The following is a 13,220-nucleotide window of genomic DNA, read 5'->3' as shown; positions in this document are numbered from 1 at the left end:
TTAAGCTCGACTCATTTGTGCAATACTTACTCTAACTGGTGTCAAACTAGTTAGGGGAGGACTTTCCTCTGCTGAGCTACTAATTTTTATACCTGCCATTGTAGGGACTGGTGTTATAACGTCATTATGGATCCACCAGATAGCCTAGTATAAAACACAAACTGTCCCTACTGTGCTATTCTGAATAATGTATTTAATCACGGGACAAAGAATAGATCAGGATCTGTTGCTCGGTTAGGGTTTGTATGTGGCTCTTAAAAGAGCCGTTGTGTTTACTGTAGGCTGGTCTCAGGTCAGTTTAAGCCCTCTCTCCGCGGATACGGCGGGCCAGCTGGATGTCTTTGGGCATGATGGTGACCCTCTTGGCGTGGATGGCGCACAGGTTGGTGTCCTCGAACAGGCCGACCAGGTAGGCCTCGCTGGACTCCTGCAGCGCCATGACGGCGGAGCTCTGGAAGCGCAGGTCGGTCTTGAAGTCCTGAGCGATCTCCCTCACCAGGCGCTGGAAGGGCAGCTTGCGGATCAGCAGCTCGGTGGACTTCTGGTAGCGACGGATCTCACGGAGAGCCACGGTACCGGGCCTGTAACGGTGAGGCTTCTTCACTCCGCCGGTGGCTGGGGCGCTCTTGCGGGCAGCCTTGGTAGCCAGCTGCTTCCTGGGGGCTTTTCCTCCGGTGGACTTACGGGCGGTCTGCTTGGTTCTGGCCATTGTTGTTTATCGGTCTTCTCTGAGCTCACAGCAGAAAGAATAGAGCGTGAGTGTATAGCAGCGGCTTTATAAAGGAACTGCCGGAGCCAGGGCAGCGCTGATTGGTTCAGGCCGGGAAGCGCGCGCTTTAGCAGATCGATTATTGGACAAGAAGAATTCAAAGTTAACCACTCACACAGCGACTGGCTAACAAAGAAAGAAAGGACAAGGAGAAATACTAAAGTTTAGATACTATTTGTTCGATTAAACACTTCAATGTAAAATGAAGTTGGTGTTTTGACTGTGTTGTCAAAATCAGTCACTTTATATCTTGAAGAAACACCACCACTGTCACTTTACCTAGTTATCTTTGTCTTTATGTGCTCATGTATAGTTTCTTCTTTACTTGTATGTATATCATTATACGATCAATAAAGGTGTATTATTATATATTAATGTAGCAGCTGGTCAAAGTGAAGCTAGGTTGAACTATACTGCATATATATGTATTTATTATTATTATCTTTTTTTTTAAGGCTATTTTTGATTCAGGCCTAAATCTAAAATATCAACTCGGTCCCAGCTGGCTTCATATTCTGTACATCACAATAAAGATAAACAAAAAGACAACATGGATTCACTTGTACTTGAACTGTTATTGTAGATAACAGGAAGGAATGTGTTGTGTCTTCTGCTCCAGCAGGACAGCAGTGGGAAAGAAAAGGGACTGTTTGTCACATCTGTAGCTGATATGCAAAGAGTATTCAGTGTGGTAACATTACCAATTTAAAAACACATGCTTTGTGTGTCGACAGTGGTACCCATCTCATTCAGGTTAAACCCCAACATGTTCAATTCTTACACACTCATAGACCAGGCCGAATGTTAACTCTGAGGGAGACTGAGCAGCTGTATAACAAAAGGCTGCTTGTGTTTCTTTTTTTTTTTTTAAAGAGCTTTATTCAAGGTTTTACAAATTACAAATTATAGGTTACATTTAAACATACAATGGGCCACGTTAAAACAATCAATATAAACAATACAACAATTACCAACATTTAACAAAATGTGCAGATTGAGCTTAAAGTGCATCCAGAGCATGGAGAGTCTGATAAAGTGCAAATAGTCTTTTGTAAAGTGTGTAGAGTCTTTTATAAAGTGCATAGAGTATTTCATAAAGTGCATTTAGAGTCTTTCAAAAAAAGTGCTGAGGTTCACAAGTTCAAGTTGTCCCAAGGAAGGAACTGTTTTCTATCAAGGGTTCTTCTTCTCTCGAGCTCAGTGAGCACTTGTTTGCACACTTCATCGCTACTTATGAAAGTCTGTTGTATAGTCATACAACATCTAGATTTCCACAGCTTCAAACAAACAATACATATGATTACTTGTAGTAGTTCCTTTTGTTTCTCTGATAGAGATTCATCAACAATACAGAACATCACAGATTTATATGAAAGTTCAAAATTTACACCATACACTAGGCCTACTAATTTGTCCCAGACCTCTTTAGATCTATAGCAGTCCATTAATAGATGCTGCTGTGTCTCATCTTCATTAATAATAATAATGTCTCATCTTGTGTTTCTCTCCAGAGGTCCCAAAATTAAAGTCACACAAGTGCAACACACACACACACACACACACACACACACACACAGGCTCTGCGGGGTCAGGCTGACATAGTTTTAGTCTTTGCTGAGGTGTTTTGGTTCATGATCACTGTATTTTTTCATGTACATTCAGAACTATCTGAAGGTACAAAATTGTATGAACCATGTTTTTTTTTTAAATAACGTAATAGAAATAATACAGGTCTGTTTCCCAACAGGGAAAGGTCTGTTGTTCTTGAGGACTTTAAATGTACATGAAAGAGCTACAACACAGCCCACAGTTATTTTCATTGATTGTCATGTAATCATGAAATGTCAGAAAAAAATAAGTCCATCCCAGTTGTTTAATTAAAAACGAGGAGTTAATGTGCTTACTATATAGGTACCTGTCTAATGTATATGAGAGCATGTGTTGAGGTTTATTTTCTGTATTTTGTGGTCTTTGTAAAGCTGTGGAACGGACAGAGTCCAACACAAATTTCCCTTTCGGGGACAATAGACCTTTTTCACGGCAGACATGTTGACATGTTATAGTAGGAAAAGCACAGGTGTATTCAAAACCATTACTGATGGCTGCATTCCACTTAGGAGAGACCCTGGTATTAAACCATTACTGATGGCTGCATTCCACTTAGGAGAGGTCCTGGTATTAAACCATTACTGATGGCTGCATTCCACTTAGGAGAGGCCCTGGTATTAAACCATTACTGATGGCTGCATTCCACTTAGGAGAGGTCCTGGTATTAAACCATTACTGATGGCTGCATCACACTTAGGAGAGGTCCTGGTATTAAACCATTACTGATGGCTGCATTCCACTTAGGAGAGGTCCTGGTATTAAACCATTACTGATGGCTGCATCACACTTAGGAGAGGCCCTGGTATTGTACATGCTGACTCACTGGGACACTTGATGGAACTGAGCCATCATTAAGGTTATCAATTTCAGCTGTGCTTTTCCAACAAGTCAAAATGTCTGCTGTGAAAAAGGTCTATAAAGTATATCTTATTTAAGCATTAAGATCATGCCTTTGTCACCAAAACACAGAAAATCTAATTTTCCTCAGGCTGAAAACATTGACCTTCTGCAGCCATGTCGCATTAAGCTCTCAAAAGGATTGATTTTTATTGACCAACTAATAAATCATTCATCAGTTTGCTACAGCCCTAATGCAGACATTTGTACAACTACAAACGTTAATTTGGTGGCTAATAGGAAAAAATAAAAATAACCTGTAAAGTGAACGACAAATCAGCAGGAAAGGAGCTCTCAGAATGAGTGGGTGGCTCTTAAAAGAGCCTTTGGGTTGTTGGTGTAACAGCAGGGCTGTTTACTTGGAGCTGGTGTACTTGGTGACGGCCTTGGTGCCCTCGGACACGGCGTGCTTGGCCAGCTCCCCGGGCAGCAGCAGCCTCACGGCGGTCTGGATCTCCCGGGAGGTGATGGTGGAGCGCTTGTTGTAGTGAGCCAGACGGGAAGCCTCCCCGGCGATGCGCTCAAAGATGTCGCTCACAAAGGAGTTCATGATGCCCATAGCCTTAGAGGAGATACCGGTGTCGGGGTGGACCTGCTTCAGCACTTTGTACACGTAGATAGCGTAGCTCTCCTTCCTGGACTTTCTCCTCTTCTTGCCGGTCTTGGTGGCTTTGGAGACGGCTTTCTTTGAGCCCTTCTTGGGCGCTTTGACTGGTTCAGCGGGCATGGTTGCTTCGTTCGGGATTCCCTCAAACGGATGACTCACTTTCACTCCGGACGGCTTCTCTTATATTCTCCTGATGCAAATGACAGTGTGCTGTTGCGCGCACAGGATTGGCTGAGGTTTGTAATCGAGACTGAGCATGCGCTAACACTGTTGTTTTTTTTGTAACCACCTTGAGAAAAGTCGATACATTCATTTCATAGAGTAGCCTATACTTCATATAGGCCTACTACATGTTCCAGTTTTTTTTATTATGAAAGTTGCAGTAAATATATTTCATAGTGTGTATGTATGTGTGTGTATATATATATATAATATACATTAAATTATACAAATTACAAAATGTATAGGAAAAGGAAAGAAGAATAACAAAATAAACCCTTCAGGGGAAGCTTCAATTGGAGTAAATATGAAATGTTTAAATAATCTAGTAGTTTTTTGCCAAGTAATACATTTTAAATTTTCAATAGTAGTCAAATACAATAAAAATATAAAAGGAGGGTAGTCTTTTAAGCCATATCATTTTTTTTAGATCTATTTTGTTCAGATATAAAACAAGTTAATTACGTTAGTTTCACCTGCCGAGAAACTGTGATAGTTTGATGTATATCTACATCATATATAACAATATATACGTTGGAGAAAGAACGACAATGGTGGAAAGTAGGAGCAGTGATTTATCTGCCTGGACCGACGACAAGGTGGGACTGTTTCTTAAAGGTATAGACCTGACCCATGACATTAACTGACCATCGTTTCCAAACGTCTCCGTCCAGACTACAAAACAACCCCGCAGTTTTCAAACCACAACGGGAGGGGGGTCCGTGTAACGCTTATCAGTTCAATTTTCTAAGCACAAACAGACATTTGGAAAAACAGAAAAATGGGCTCCAATTATTCAATACTGCCATGGTATTCTCTCCCTCGTTCCGCCTAGCTACGCCCTGCCCCCCCAACTCTAAACCATCAGTTGCACCTCTGACCCCAAAGTCTATTAGTTTTTCATTTTGGTCCATATGCAGTTAATGACCTACATATTCCACAAAGTAGAGGAAGAGAATACCATGGCAGAATTATTGAATAATTGGAGCTCAGACGCAATTTTGTAATTTTCGAAATTTCTGATCCTCTGAATAAAAAACAGAAAATTGGAAAAACAGGTTAAAGATCCAATTTTTTTATTTGTCAAGATGGAAAAAAAAAATGAAAAATTGGATATTTGAACCCATTTTTCTGTTTTTCCAAATGTCCGTTTGTGCTTAGAAAATTTAACTGATGAGCGTTACACGGACCGAGGGGCAGCAGTGTTTTAAAATGTTTCAGTTTCAGGTGTTTGGAAACTTTACGAAGGACTCTTTGTACTGAATGCACTTTAACAGCCCATCTTAGCACTGGTACATCTTATTAATTAAGCTTGTTATTATTAATATGTTTGCTTTGGGTTTTTTATTATTATTTTTCCGATATGCTATGTAGACCAGTGGTCCCAACCTTTTTTCCTTAGCACCCCCCCCTACTCATGTCTAAGAAAAGCTGAGCCCCCAAAACCGAAGTTGAGGTAACTCTCGAGATAGAGCCTTACTTTCTATTTTGATATAGAGCAGTTATCAGCATTGTTACGTTTCTCCCCCATGTTTCATTCATAAAATAGCGATGCCGTGGCGGCAGGAAAGACCAGGATGATAGCAGCTAGCAGCTAGCAGCTAGCGGCTAGCAGCTAGCAGCTGACCTGATGACAGCAAGGGTCCCAGGTTAAGAGGTCCTGGAGGTTTGGCCTACTAAGTAACCTGCCTAGAATTTTAAGCGAGAACAAAAATATATAGTTTTCATACAGACTTTTGTATACAGTCCTTTAACATAGGCATAGGCAGCATACGCAAACGCTAGGGGTGCCCGGCAGTCCAAATAAGTAAAGAAAAGTCAAAGATAATCAGAAAAAAACGCCAAAAACACTGGAAAGCATCAAAAAGCGACTAAAACGTTTATAAAAAAAGTTACAAAAAACGTTGAAAAAAGTTCCATAAACGTCAGTTGATGCGACAATGTAGAAAAAAGCGACAAAAGGCCGTAAAGGGTGACAAAAACTTTTGAAAAAAGCGAGAGAAAGAGCTGAAATCTTGCCTAGAGAACCAACTTGAGGGCCAGCTCTGGACAACAAGGCATAAACACAGCAAAAAAGATATTATTTTTTTATACCAAAACGTATTAGTGTAGACGAAGCCTCATCCTAAACACTGCAGGAACCCCACAGCGCCGTGTGCTGAGCCGTCTGCTCCTCACTCTTCACCTCCAGGATTAACACCACAGTAGCCGGGCTGGTGTCAGACAATGAAGAGACGGCCTGCAGGCTTTTAAAGTGGAACGTCTGGCTGAGTGGTGTGAGGACAACAAGCTGGTCCTCAACACCTCTGAGACAAAGGAGACGGTTATTGACTGCAGGAGAACAAACCGCCACATCGAGACAACAACAAAGTCAGCTTACGATCACCCTAAGCCTCGCGTTGTCTTCCCGTCGACTGTGCGACTCCTTTTGAATGCGCTGCAAGCTCTGCGCACCTAAGTAGCCTACCGCCAGCTAATTGTTTCCACACTCTAATTTGAAAAAGCATATATTTATATAATGTTTTCCCCCTTACATTACTAAGTAGTTTTGAAACCAGTACTTTTACACTTTCACTTGAGTAAAAAGCTTGAGTTGATACTTGAACTTCTACAGAAGTCTTTTTAAACCCCAGTATGTATACTTCTACCTGAGTAATGAATGTGAATACTTTTGACACCTCAATAAATAAAAAGAAAAGTGCCATAATGTTGTAATTTCTTCTTTTTTTTAAACAGAGCACTGAAGTTAGGTTCACAGTGAGGTGGAGGTAGAATATGTAGAATATATATTAGAATTTAGCAGCAGAGAAAAGGCGCAGGAGAGCATTTCAGTTCAGTGTGAAAAATATTTCATCATGTTTTGGTGTTCAACAGTCTGACTGCTTGAGGGAAGAAGCTTTTCCTCGTTCTGGAGGTGCTTCTACCTCATGGGGGGGGGGGGTCAAACTCATTTTCCCAGAAGGCAACACTGGAAAAAGTGGATCACACCAAGGGCCAGACACGGACAGTTTGACGTTGTTACTTAATCTTTTTAAAAAAACATTTTGGTAGCTTTTTTCTCCTCATTTTTGTGGCTTTCTCAGACATTTGTCGCCTTTTTGTAAATTTGTTGCTTTTTCCGACATTTTTATATACACTTAGCAAATCAAGCAAAACAATTACATTTCTGTTTCACAGCCTGAGTAGGATATTAAACTCCCTGCTTCTGGGGGAGTTTGAGCCTCAGAGTCCAATTGGCCAAATTCTGCTTTGAACGTCACATAATTGGAGTTTAACCCTTGTCTTCCTGTCAACCTTTTTGAAGCCTTTTTTTCAGTTTGTTTTTACCAACATTTTAAAGTGTTACATTGTTCTTCTATGCATCTTCCTACGTCGTATTTTGTGACCTGATGTCAACACAAGGGTTGAAAAACACTTTCCAGTTTTTCTGGTTTGGCTCACAACTAGGAGGCCAAACCTGCAAGGGGCCGGATTTGGCCCGCGGGCCTCGCTTTTGACACGTGTTATACTTGATTGATGTAAGGAGAAGAGTGCACGGGACAATAACTATGTTGATGGCTTTAGACAGACTGACTTGCCTCATTGCTTAGATGTGCGATAAGCTACAAGCAAACTAAGCTGCTTTACCTTGAAAAATGAGATTACAAAACCATTTTAAAACACACGTTATGACAAGACCCTAATAAAGTGTCTTCAACTGCTTGTGATTGTTGCTTAAGTTGTAACGTTAAATATATTATTTAGATCAGAAAGTATCTCTTTAGAGTAAGTGGGTGGCTCTTAAAAGAGCCGTTGTGTTTGTCTCGGGTTGAACCGGTTTAGCCTCCGAAGCCGTACAGGGTGCGGCCCTGCCTCTTCAGAGCGTAGACCACATCCATGGCGGTCACAGTCTTCCTCTTGGCGTGCTCGGTGTACGTGACTGCGTCACGGATCACGTTCTCCAGGAACACCTTCAGCACACCGCGGGTCTCCTCGTAGATGAGACCGGAGATACGCTTCACGCCGCCGCGGCGAGCCAGACGACGGATGGCGGGCTTGGTGATGCCCTGGATGTTATCACGGAGAACTTTCCGGTGACGCTTAGCGCCGCCTTTACCGAGTCCTTTGCCGCCCTTGCCTCTTCCACTCATGATTGCTTCTCAGGATAGTAAGAAACGAATGAGCTGAACGATACTAAACCGGCAGTATTTACAGCTACTCTGCGGACGTAATAGAAGACTGTCAGCGCCAACTTTATGGGCGGTGCCAAGACGCCGGCGTTGTGACGCAATTCTGGACAAGATCCGCCCTAAAATAGCATTTGCGCGCTACGATTGGCCAGGCGTCCCTGGTCGCGGGAGGCAACGGGACCCGATTGGTTCAGGTCAATCGGCTATCCTCACCTTAACTATTTGGGGCTCTTTCGTGTCCCAGCATCCAACATTTATTTCAAGTAAACAGAAAGCGTTTTCTTACATTTCTTAAACATTTTCTGTTTTTTTTATTTTTGTTATGAAATTCAGAAAACATTTTAACGTGATCGTTATAAATCCGTAAAAACTCCACAAACACGAACTGAAACCTCCACAGTTGATTACTTAAGACAATTATTTATTGTAGGGTATTACAGAAGTTTTCTGAAATTGTATTATTTAAAGAGGCAAACGAGGCTAATGCTAACTTTTCTACACAAATCTCTCTATATATATTGTATATTCTATACAAATCTACACTAGATAAAGTGTAATCAAATGGGCCTACACCTCCATGTGTAGCTATTGTGGATGTTTTCTTCACCTGTCTGAAAGAAGACATTCAATGGAAGCAAAATAGCACAAAACCTCAAACTTGAAAGATTTAGTTTTTGCCTGTAGTGTCTCCCCTTAACGGGTTCAAACTGCTCTTTCATGGTTTTATGTACAGCACTTTGATTTGCCTTGTTGCTGAAATGTGCTGTATAAATTAAGCTGCGTTGACATGAGTTATATATAGACATCATGATCAGGGTTCCAAATTAGCACCATCCACCAGCCAAATGCTGGTAAAATATGCAAGTGGCTGGCAGATTTGCTTCACTCACCAGCCAAAAAAAAGCAATGGTACTCTACTGAGTGGCTGGTATAATTTGAGCATTTACTGGCAATTTGGCTGGTGGACGAAAAAGTTAATTTTAAACCCTGATCATGATACGTTAGTATGACGTGTGCACCACGTAACAGACATCATATCGTTATGACGGATAGACTTTGTTGTTTTTTCATATCAGGAATTATAAATCTTTTTGGTTTTGTCTATGTTGTGGTAAGTTGTGTCCAGCAGGGGTGGCTGCTGCTGCTGCTGTATGAAACCTATAAAACATATAAACCTATATGTGAAAGGATGATTTAGTTCTTCTCTTTCAGTAGATTCACATTTTATTTTTGGCTGCAAAAAAAATGGAGCATAGAAGTTGTCTTTTTCCACATGAAACATTTTAAAATCTGCAGACTTGCAGGTGACAGAGCTGTGTTCTAGTTATACCTTAAAAACATCTATTAGAAATAATCAGAAACTCAGTGTGCAGTTTAATAGGAACAACTCGCTCAAACTAAGTCAGTCTAATCTAACAGTCCTTCACTATAATGTTCAGTCGGTGCTGCTAAATACAGGGCTGTTTATCTGACACCATGGAAACTTTAGAGATACGTGGCTCTCACAGGACAGCGACGCTCCAAACATATGATGATCTTATAGAATATGATGCATAGCTGGAGATTAAACTATCCAACAGTTTATGAATGAGTTCAAATGAGAACAACCTTAAACATCTACAGCAGTAAAATGCAGCATACACATTACCGCAGCAGGAATATTAATCCAGAACCATCAGATAGAAGAGGGAAAACATTATACTGCACAATCAGTACTTTTACTTTTCATACTTTAAGTACATTTTGTCCGCTGCCTCACATCAGAGGAAAAGTGATCGCTTTAAAAAAAAAAAAAAGGGAAGGACCTCACAACCTTTTCTTCCTGACTCCAAAACTGGACCACTGGCCAACTGTTGAGCCTCATTCAGCCTGAAAGCCTGTTAGTTAAAGTCATATTTCACCAAAATAACTCGGGTCGGATTGTTTGGATTAGATTACGTGAACATTTTAGCAATTCCTGAATAAAATAAAGCTTTTTTTTTTATTGTAAAGTTATGACCTTCTCTTCGCGTTTATTTCTTGTAAAATGACTGCTCATTAGATTACATTTAAAAAATATATATTATATAGTTTTGAAAATTCCAATGTTATTTTATTCTGAAAATATTTCAACTTTTTTTCTTCATAAATTCCAACTTTATTTTTTGTAATTTTATGACTGTTTTCTTGATGTATGACTTTAAATGTTTCCCCCTTTATCCAGACAATATCACACATTATTTTCTTGAAAAATTATAAAAACTTGATATCTTCTGCATTGAAAATTAAAAACAAAATGGTGTTAAAATTACGAATGAAACAAATTTATTCTAAAAATTACCAAAATTTATTTTTACTCTCATAGTATTACAACTTTAAATACTATAAATAATAAATAATATCTGTAACTTTTTATTTTTATACTATTAAAACTTTATCTAATGGAACTACGATCTGGAAATACTACTTTATGATGATAAAACACGTTAGAAAAACTCCTTTGTGAGTTGAAATAAGGACTTTCATCTGAAGATTATTTGATTGGGTTAATATTTCATGGATGTTTTTGTATTGAATTTCGGTGAGATCCTGTGTGAAAAGCCTAGTTGTGCCTAAAAACCAAAATGACTGATTTACTTTGTTTCTGTTCTTATGTATTCATCCCTGACTGTCAGAAATAAATCATTAGAGGTTTAAATGTGAGCTGAAGCCACCTCTATTGTTTCCTTTCCTCTTATTGGAAACCTTCATAGTGTGAGACTTTTGTATGATGTAATAAATAAGGGGAAGGATCTATGATGTCATACAGTCATCAGGAAGGAGGCGGAGCTTCAGCACGTTGATATTGAAGACAAAAGAGGAATCGGACCGTAACGTTTTCTTCTCCCGTCTGATGTGAAGCTGCGTCACAAACAACCCGCTCTGGAAGTGGTTGCTTTTTTTTTTTTTTCTCCAAAACTTTTAATAACTTTCGGTTTGACATCTTTTGAAACGACAACAACCTAAAACAGCTTTACAAAAACGCTAGAATAAAATCCAAATGACATTTACTCAAAACTGTTTCTGTCTAAACACACATCTCTTAAGACCACCCCCACCACCTTTATTAAAGCCGTCTGACTCTAAACATTTCAGTCTTAAACCTCGACACAAAACTAACCCGTCAGCTGAGACTACGTCTGAACACCAACATCAATATATTTACAGATCAGAAACTGATAATTGATCGATCACCTCACAAACACTCTTCTCCTAAACAACAAACGCAGAGTTCATGTCTATTAACAGAAAGAAGGAAACATCAGTCTGTGTGAACCTGCCGCTGCTGACGCTCAGCACACATCAGCACAAACACATCTGGACACATTTCTGCTTCCTGGACTCTAAAAACAACAGCATGTGATCTCCTGACGAGAACCAATCAGAAGAGTCAGTTTTAAAAAAATAGTTTTTTTTTTAAAATGATCTCAGAATAACCAGTTAACTCTCGCCGTAAAAACCCCAGAACGAACAGACCACGGTAACAGGAAGTGGTCAGGTCAGGTCTGGGTGGGGGGCCTTCAGAGTGACGTCTCCAGGCTGTGCATCGGGCTCCCCGGACACGGCGCCAGCCCCGCTGAGTTGGGCGCGATCATGCCGGGCAGCGGGGCGATGTGCTCCGCGGCGGCGGCGGCGGTGGTGTTGTTGTTGTTCTGGTTGGGCGAGGGCGGGGGGGGCGGCAGCGTGGACAGGCCGCTCAGCGGCGGCGGGAGGACCATGGAGTTCCGTTTGATGGGAGGGTCGTCCTCGCACTCGGCCTCGTCGATCAGCGGGATGTGGTTCACCGAGTCCTCCATGCGGAACTCGGGGTGGCTCATGAAGCTGTGGATGGAGCTGCGAGACTCGGGCGTCTCCAGACCTTCGTAGGGAGACACGCTGTCTCTGAAGGCGTTCACCACGCGGATCTGAAAGAGACGAGGGGACAAAAAAAAAAAAAAAAACAGTCAGCTCAGGGTTTAATGTGTGGAAGGACTGTTCTATCTAACGGTGTCCATTCTGGATCATGGTAACAGCTTGATCTGATACAAACGTATATCAGAGCAAAATGCATCTCAATGGAGGGGAGGTGTGTTCAGGTGCATTCTGGGTGTATTGCCATCTTGAGGCAGCGGGAAGTGATTGCACCATTGACCATCAAAAACCTGGTCTAAAGTCAATAGCGCAGCATTTCATTCTTATTTTAACAGCGCATTAGTAAAATGCGCCTAGGCTTTTGCACAGCACGAGCACACTATGCTTGTTACACACACAGGGACGCACACTATGCTTGTTACACACACAGGGACGCACACTATGCTTGTTACACACTCACACAGGGACGCACACTATGCTTGTTACACACTCACACAGGGACGCACACTATGCTTGTTACACACACAGGGACGCACACTATGCTTGTTACACACTCACACAGGGACGCACACTATGCTTGTTACACACACAGGGACGCACACTATGCTTGTTACACACTCACACGGACGCACACTATGCTTGTTACACACTCACACAGGGACGCACACTATGCTTGTTACACACTCACACAGGGACGCACACTATGCTTGTTACACACTCACACAGGGACGCACACTATGCTTGTTACACACTCACACAGGGACGCACAGCAGCACACACACGCAGAAGATTACAAATACAAATGTTACGGTGCAAATCTGCCATCATGACAGCAATGCTCCAAGCTCCAAACGCGCCTGGCTTTTAAAGGGAATGGGAGATGATCTCTGATTGGTTGATTGCATGTTACGCCCAAAACACACCTCTGATTAATGAAGACACTAAGTACGACCCTTGTGAACCAGGCGCCCGGCGCACAGACACTTTCTTTCTGCCGTCAAACTAACAAAAGTGGATTTGGACACGCGCTTTACGCAGTGCGCTCGGATCGTTAAAATAGGGCCTTGAGAGCGCAGACCTC

General features: G+C 41.4%; 4 protein-coding genes across 6 annotated transcripts in view; all 4 read right to left on the bottom strand.

The window, feature by feature from the left end:
- Positions 1-72: 72 nt before the first annotated feature.
- Positions 73-749, bottom strand: LOC120564694 (histone H3-like). Its single transcript, XM_039809880.1, has one exon. The coding sequence runs from the start codon at positions 707-709 to the stop codon at positions 299-301; it is 411 nt and encodes a 136-aa protein (XP_039665814.1). The 5' UTR covers positions 710-749; the 3' UTR covers positions 73-298.
- A 2,832-nt stretch (positions 750-3,581) lies between these two features.
- On the bottom strand, positions 3,582-4,023 carry LOC120564695 (histone H2B 5-like). The gene has a single exon (XM_039809881.1). It carries the CDS (start codon positions 3,999-4,001, stop codon positions 3,630-3,632), a length of 372 nt encoding a protein of 123 aa, XP_039665815.1. The 5' UTR covers positions 4,002-4,023; the 3' UTR covers positions 3,582-3,629.
- Positions 4,024-7,906: 3,883 nt separating this feature from the next.
- Positions 7,907-8,230, bottom strand: LOC120564405 (histone H4). The gene has a single exon (XM_039809325.1). The coding sequence runs from the start codon at positions 8,228-8,230 to the stop codon at positions 7,919-7,921; it is 312 nt and encodes a 103-aa protein (XP_039665259.1). The 3' UTR covers positions 7,907-7,918.
- Positions 8,231-11,342: 3,112 nt separating this feature from the next.
- The window catches only part of LOC120564166 (plasma membrane calcium-transporting ATPase 1-like), a 48,961-nt gene continuing 47,083 nt past the window's right edge, over positions 11,343-13,220 (bottom strand). For all 3 annotated transcript variants that reach the window (XM_039808934.1, XM_039808933.1, XM_039808932.1), the window contains one exon: positions 11,343-12,192. In XM_039808934.1, coding sequence (XP_039664868.1) covers positions 11,809-12,192 — 384 coding nt within the window. In that variant the 3' untranslated portion in view covers positions 11,343-11,808. The remainder of the gene's footprint in view (positions 12,193-13,220) is intronic.

The sequence above is a fragment of the Perca fluviatilis genome, chromosome 8 (genome assembly GCF_010015445.1).
Source record: "Perca fluviatilis chromosome 8, GENO_Pfluv_1.0, whole genome shotgun sequence".
NCBI classification, from domain to species: Eukaryota; Metazoa; Chordata; class Actinopteri; order Perciformes; family Percidae; genus Perca; species Perca fluviatilis.
Note: the sequence above shows the minus strand (reverse complement) of the source record. Positions and strands in the feature narration are given on the sequence as shown.